General features: G+C 37.1%; 1 protein-coding gene and 1 pseudogene across 1 annotated transcript; one reads left to right on the plus strand and one right to left on the minus strand.

Annotated features, from left to right (window-relative positions):
- Positions 1 to 2,884: 2,884 nt before the first annotated feature.
- LOC111381889 lies at positions 2,885 to 5,449 on the plus strand (annotated as a pseudogene).
- Positions 5,450 to 5,520: 71 nt separating this feature from the next.
- On the minus strand, positions 5,521 to 7,143 carry LOC111381890 (phosphoserine aminotransferase 2, chloroplastic-like). The gene has a single exon (XM_023005735.1). The coding sequence runs from the start codon at positions 7,044 to 7,046 to the stop codon at positions 5,751 to 5,753; it is 1,296 nt and encodes a 431-aa protein (XP_022861503.1). The 5' UTR covers positions 7,047 to 7,143; the 3' UTR covers positions 5,521 to 5,750.
- Positions 7,144 to 7,723: the final 580 nt, after the last annotated feature.

Genomic DNA, 7,723 nt, shown 5'->3' on the forward strand with positions numbered 1-7,723 from the left:
TATATATGACTTTTGAAATGGTATGATAGATGTTTTTATATTCCTCAAAGTAAATATGTTGGAATTTGATTATATAGTATTTGGTCGTAACATGCTATATGTACATCATATGTGATCAGGTGAGAATATACAGGGGCCTTATTGCGAAAATGCTTATTTCATTTTATCATGTCAAAAATAAAATGTAGAATCGTACATCTAGGTTAGTGTAGTGTTGTTTATATGAATGGATGTGACAACACAGACGCAATTGCACTAAGAAAAAAGGGTGAACTTGAAAAAACCGACATACAGGCACAACTTCATGAAGAAAAAAGAACGATGCTGGCAAGAAGCGATACGCAACCGTCGAAAAACTCCCACTCTTATGAATGGAGTGTCGACTATGAGAAACCAACACCAACCAAACACGTGCCAAAAACACAGGTTCGAAAAAAAAATTTAGGGCTATGATATAATGGCAATTTTGCTGAATAGTATCTTCTCTTCTTGCCTTTTATTTATAGACATTTATATGAATATACGAGAAAACGAAATCATGCCTATACAAGGAAAGCTATAAAAATAAATAATCAATCATGTCCCTAATGCAAACAAGCCTCCAATAATAGAGGGGGGGGGGGGGGGAAAAAAATGAAAAATGGGGGGGTAAAAAAAAAAAAAAAAAAAAAACAAAAAAAATATATGCGGAGTTAAAATCAAATAAACAGTAACATGCAATAAGTTACAAATTATTGTATTTAGATGAATTTTAAAGTCAGTTTAAACCTAACAATCAATCAACCTAGCATAAATATGAAAATAATAAAAACATCAATATTTGTTTTCAATAGAAAACCCACTGAAGAACTTTTCAAGAGAGAAAAAAAATCTCCGGGCACTCATTGTCAGAAAAGATCCATTAGAAAATATTTAACCTACAGAATTGGTTTAAACACAATTTAACCTTAGTAGACTTTGATCCCAATTTTTAATCATTGAAGAACTCTTCGATTGTGTGCTCCAACACATTCCAAAATCTCTAGACTTCTTTTTTCTCTCATGGATCACTTGGAACTCTAGTCATTTTTTTTTTTATCTTCAGAACCTTGAAAGCTATTTAGTAAAGGATTTTGTTGGTGTTTTGATCTTTTGGACTGTTTTGGTATTTTGATCTTATGGTTGAGGTAAGAGAATTATGAATTGTGTAATTGATCTTCAATAAAGTGTCCTTTTAAATAAATGTCCCAAAATCGCAATATAGGGTTTCACCGGATATACCTTCCACTCGAGCCTTTGCTAGGCAAATAGCGACTAGAGGCCGTCAGCTCAAGCGCTGACTAGGTGGCCAGCGAGCTATCCATTCATTTCTAAAGCCGCTTGAGCGCTTCTCCTAGCAGAGTTCGAGTGTTTTTGCCTTGTCTTTATCTTCTTAAACTAATTTTGACTCCTTCCAAAGACATTCCCAACACTTGAGACCTTGATCCTAACTACAACTTGATTAAATAACATTTTGGACATGGCGCTTGCCAATACATTTTAGACCTAACAGTATTACTATCTCTATAATTTTACAAGGTATAGCTATTCAGTTCATTAATTTCTATTAATAATGTTTCCAGTTGATTGTTTTACTTGTGTTTTTTTAATTCCATTTTTTTTTTTTTTTTTTTTTTTTGTAATAATTCAAAAATTTTCTTTGAAAACTGATTTTTTTTTTTTTTTTTTTTTTTTTTGAGTAATAACTCGAAAAGTTTCTTGAGAAACTGACTTTGGTCACATGTCCCAATATAACAATTTTTTCACATGATAGTTACTATCGTTCTAAAATGAACGCACTTCTCTGAAATATCAATAAACTTTGCTGTTTGCTGTCAAAAAATCTCTAAAGAATAATCCCTCTACCATATTTGATTATTTTATTTGAGTTTATAAGTAATTTGCTACTCTTTATATACGATAGTGGTGTAGGATGCAACAAACAAAAACAAGATTGAGAATAGAAGGCAGAAGAGAAGAAAAAAGGGCTTCAAGAAAGAGTCAGGGCAAGAACTTTATAAAAATCTTAAAACTAATCTAGACTAATCTATACAATCATAATTTGAATCGAACTCTATTTTAAAATTCATCTAAATTCTATTTTTAACCCCATCGGATCGTGTATGCACAAAAGTTTCTTATCTTCTTGAAGTGAAACAATGAATAGCCACTGAATCGAGCCAAAAGAATATTCTATCCATATTTACAGTTATTTGAAATTCTGAAATGACAAAGTTTCCCTTAACATCAGAGACTCCGGATTATATAGATCAGTATTTCATTTCGAACGATGGAGAACTTAGAGCCCAAGTCAGGACAGACTTACTAATTTTGAAACAAACAATTGATTCCTTGAGAGTTGACGAAGTGATTAAGAGTTTTGGGGAGGAATATTCTCATTGGCCTAGTCAAAGATCCATATTTGCAAACAACAAAACCATAGGTGAAAATGACCTCTTTGATCTAAAAAGATAGAAATATCTTCCTTAAAGTTTATAAATTATTAAAATAAGTTAGAATAAAAAGATATTAACACACTGCCAATTACAAAACAAAAATATCACATCCCAAATCAAATTCCAAACTAAAGTCTCCTTCCTTCTTCATTTTCTCCAACGCAACTAACGATTCTTTCATCCTTCATCTTCTCCAACCCTAAACCTAAAAAATTTATCAAAAGTCCAACACAAAGATCTAGTGAATATCCATTACTTTTAATCAATATTTAATGTCATTTTCGTTAATATAGTTTATATTTTTAATTGTTAAACTTTATTTCGACTTGTTTTAACACATTTCTATGCGTTTTCACAATTTATTGGACAAATTTATAAATATTTTTAAGCAAAAAAAGGGGGACACTATATTTGCATCTGCAAATCATGTGATGGCAATCTCAACTTCTTGTCCACCAACTCCTTCGGCACCGAAACTGGCATCAGCACATCTACATGACGCTTCCTACCCTTTGACACCTCCATCACCTCCTCTGTCATCTCCTCCATCCCCGTCGTCATGACCTCTACCACCTCCTCCTTCACCGCCATAACCACCACTATCCCCTCTTCTGTCATCCCTCATCACCCTCTTCCCCTCCATCGTACATACAATCACACATGGTTTTTAAGTTTCTTTGATGAGCTCCACAGTTGCATTGAGCATTTACAAACGTTTGTAGCATTGTACTTGTCTTGGGGTCTCACTTTTCCGGAGCAGTTTGTGGTTCTAGTAAAACATTGTATTCAAAATGATTTGTTCTTGATTTCTGCTTTTGGCTAATGCACTTCTAATTTGTATATTCTGAACAGGTAGCGTCTCTGACCGCTAACATACCAGCAATGCAAGAGCTGCATTTTGGAGTGCCAACGGCTGGAGCAGTTCTTTGTACGCTAAATACACGCCATGCTTCAGCTATGATATCTGTCCTTCTGCAACATTCAGATGCTAAGATCATTTTTGTGGACTATCAGTTGCTTCACATTGCACAAGGAGCACTTGATATCCTTGCAGGCAAAAACATGAAGTCACCAATTCTAGTATTAATATCTGAATTTGACAATCTATCTCCTGCCAATGCTACTTCTGAGAGATTTTGAGTACCAGAATCTCCTGGACAAGGTACATAATGACTTCGTTACAAAGAGGCCAAAATCTGAATAGGATCCTATTAGTGTTAATTATACTTCTGGCACGACATCACGTCCCAAAGGAGTGGTTTATAACCATCGGGGTGCATATCTCAACTCCCTTGCAATAATTTTTCTTCAAGAAATGACCTCAATGCCGATTTTACCTTTGGACTGTGCCAATGTTTCACTGTAATGGGTGGTGCCTAATTTGGGGTTTGGCAGCTTTGGGTGGCACTAACATTTGCCTTAGACATCTCTTCCCAAAAGAAATATTTGACAATATTGTCCTCAACAAGGTCACACACATGGGTGGGGCACCCACAGTCTTGATCATAAATTCACCACCAAGTAATCAGAGGCCACTTCCTCACAAGGTCGATATAATGACTGGTGGTGCACCACTACCACTGCAGATAATCTCTAAGATAGAGGAGCTATGGTTTAGGGTATCCCACTTGTATGGACTTGCAGAAACATATGGTCCTGGTACGTCATGCATCAGGAAGCCCGAATGGGATACTTTGCCTTGTGAAGAAAGACTAAAGCTTAAAGCCCGGCAAGGAGTGCAGCATATTGGTCTACAGGAAGTTGATGTAAAAGATTCTGTCACCATGAACAGTGTACCAGCAGATGGTATGACAATAGATGAGATTATGTTTAAAGGAAATACAGTAATGAGTGGATCCTTGAAAGATAAGAAAGCAACAGAAGAAACTTTTGCCGGTGGGTGGTTTCAAAGTGGTGATCTTGCTGTTAAACATCCTGATGGATATGTAGAAGCTAAGGACAGGTTAAACGACATCATAATCTCTGGTGGCAAGGATATAAGCTCTATAGAAATGGAAATGATCTTGTATAGGCATCCGGCAGTTATTGAAGCTGCTATGGGGGACAAACACCCTCTGCATTTCTGAAGGTGAAGGAAGGATTTACACTATGTGCACAGGACATAATTAACTTCTGCCGAGATAATTTGCCTCATTATATGGCTCCCCGAACTGTAATTTTTGAAGATGTACCAAAAACAGCAACTAGTGAGATTCAGAAATTCATCCCAAGGGAGAAAGCAAACGCCTTGGGCAGTCTTTTCCAAGCACGAATGACCACCGCAATCAGCATGTTTCCTAATAAGATAATGAATTGGGAAGATGTATGGTCATCGTATAATATTGATTTATTTTTGGAGTAACCATATCTTTCATATTGTATCACGGAGAAAAGAACCAGAAAACTCAAATCTAGATTTACTCACTCAGTCTTTAGTTCCCTCCTTGCATTATGCATGCCATCTATTACTTACAAATTTCCAAACTCATGGCACAAACTTATTTGGGAGTCTGTTTTAGCCTCACCATTCATTCTCGGATATCTGAAAAATTTCCATTCTCCTTTTCCAATCATGACTACTCATTCGAATGTAATGGCCTTCTACTTGGCACATGTATGGGTGGGAAGTAATTCGAAACTAAAAACACTCCCTAAAGTTATAAATCATCTGTAATTTTCCTTCTCTTCTTTGTTTTGAAGGGCCAAAACTTCTAAACTAACTACTCGAAATATGGAAGTTTCAGACCCTGAAATAGATATAATCAGAGTAGTTGGACAATTAGTACATATAGTGATTAAGCACTTGTAGTTTCTTAACAGTCAACATCTTCATTTTTGGTCCGCTCAAGCTGTAAACAAAAATGACTACTGCTTCCTACCTGGTATAATAAAATCTTTGGAGGCCGGTTGATGTATGAAGATGTAACCAGACTTCCCAAAAGCTATAACTAATAGGAGAGATACCAAAATAAGAACCAGGAATCCAGTTCAAGCACTATTCTTTTGGGACACGTACACACCAAAATACTCGAGAAAGAAGCAATGCAGCAATTGAATTTGATAACTTCTCTATTTATTCTTTAATTGGTAAACTTCAACAAGTGGTAACATTCGCTATCATAGTTAAGATTGTAAAAAATGCCTAACAAGCCAGCCTAAACAAGAAAATGAAACAAACATTACTAATAAGGATTATAACAGGGACAAACAAGAAAGCAAGACAAAAGTAGCTACAATAATCTCATCAAGACAGAATTATCCAATCCAATCCAATTCCTAAACATCATGCCTTGCCTGGAATTCCTTCATGAATGCAACCAATTTCTCGACCCCAGCCAAAGGCATAGCATTGTATATTGAAGCTCTCATGCCGCCAACCGACCTATGCCCCTTCAGCTGCACCATCTTCTCCTTGGCTGCTTCTTTCACAAACTCTGCTTCCAACTCTGGCTTTGCCAATGTAAATGGGACATTCATCAATGATCTCACGCTCTTTTCCACTGGACACCTAAAGAACCCATTGCTCCCATCAATGGTGTCATACAAAATCTGTGCCTTCTTCACATTCTTCTTCTCCACCTCGCTCAATCCACCTTGAGCAATGAGATCCTCGAACACAAGCCCACACATATAAATGCCGAAGCAAGGAGGCGTATTGTACAGTGAATTATTCTCAGCGTGGATCTTGTAATCCAGCATTACAGGAGTATTTGGCTGGGCATTTCCAATCAAATCCGATCTTATTATCACAATTGTAACCCCCGATGGACCGACATTTTTCTGGGCTCCAGCGTAGATCATCCCAAATTTACTCACATCTACTGGCTTGGAGCAAAAATTGGATGACATATCAGCTACAAGCAAAGAATTTCCATTAGTCGGAACTGGATAATCCTTGAATTCGACCCCATGAATGGTTTCGTTAGCACAAATGTGCAAGTATTTGGCTTCAGGCGTTTGCTCAAGGGCTCCAAAGCTGGGGATATTGACGTATTTCTCAGATTTCCCGCTCCAAATGGTCTTGGGCTTGCAGTATTTAGAGGCTTCTTTTGAGGCCTTGTCTCCCCAGGAGCCTGTGACGATGTAATCGACAGGATCATCAGGGTTGCAGAGATTGAGCGGGATGGCGGCGAATTGGGTGGTGGCTCCACCTTGGAGGAAGAGGACGTAGTAATTCTCCGGAATATTGAGCAGGATCCGGAGATCTGACTCGGCCTTCTGAATGATCGAGAGAAACTCTTTACCCCGATGGCTCATCTCCATGACAGACATGCCAGATCCCCGCCAGTTATAGAGCTCCGATTGGGCCTTGAGTAGGACGTTCTCAGGAAGGATGGCCGGACCGGCAGCAAAGTTGAACACGCGATCTGAGGAGGTGACGACGGTGGTGGCTGCCGGAGTTTGGAAGGTGGTGGATGAGCATGTTATGCGCTTGTTTACAGTAGTGGTGGCGGCGGTAAATGAGCGGGAGTGGGTAGTAGGGAAGGCGTTGATTTGGGTGTTGGATTTGAGGAGGAAGGAGTTGGGGTTGGCGGCGGCAGCGGCAGCGGCAGCGGCTGACATGGCGGCCATGGCTATGTCTGTCCTTTTACCAAACAGAGATTTGGCACAAGAGAAAAGGAAGAAATGTATGAGTTTGGTGGTTGTGTCGTGCCTGAAATTTGTATGTATAAAGTGAAAAATCTACCTTTGTTGGCCGGGGTTGGTGAGATTCAAATCAAATTTATTGAGGCATAACCCCTTTACATTTCTTGACTCTAAAGTTTGATCACTTTCAGGGTGAAATTTTAATTTTGTGGAGTAATTCATATAAATTTTCTTGAATGTTCAATTTTGATCCTACGTCGAAAAAATTAGCATATGTTTAACATTCATTAAAAAAAAATTATGGAAAAAAATGAAATTTTAAATAGTGATTTTTTTAAAGAATGTATAATTTAAAAATAAAAGGAAAATTTTGATTTTGCGTGCAAAATATTATTGTCTGAATAAATATGTGATTGAAAATAAGTTTGAGAAAAATAAAAAAAATACTTGTTTTAATGGATTTCAAACATGGACTTAACGTGTCAGATCTTACTTTTCAAGTATAATTCCTATAAATTCTTGGTTTTTCAAGTCAGATCACTCTATCGATAAAATTAACATCAAATCTTATGTGTATGTTGTTAACATCACTTTGTATTTTTCGATATCTTTCTTCTAAAATCAATTGGAAGTAATATTTTTTTTCTTTTTTTAACGTGATT

This window comes from Olea europaea, unplaced genomic scaffold (genome assembly GCF_002742605.1).
Source record: "Olea europaea var. sylvestris unplaced genomic scaffold, O_europaea_v1 scaffold239, whole genome shotgun sequence".
In the NCBI taxonomy this organism is placed as follows: domain Eukaryota; kingdom Viridiplantae; phylum Streptophyta; class Magnoliopsida; order Lamiales; family Oleaceae; genus Olea; species Olea europaea.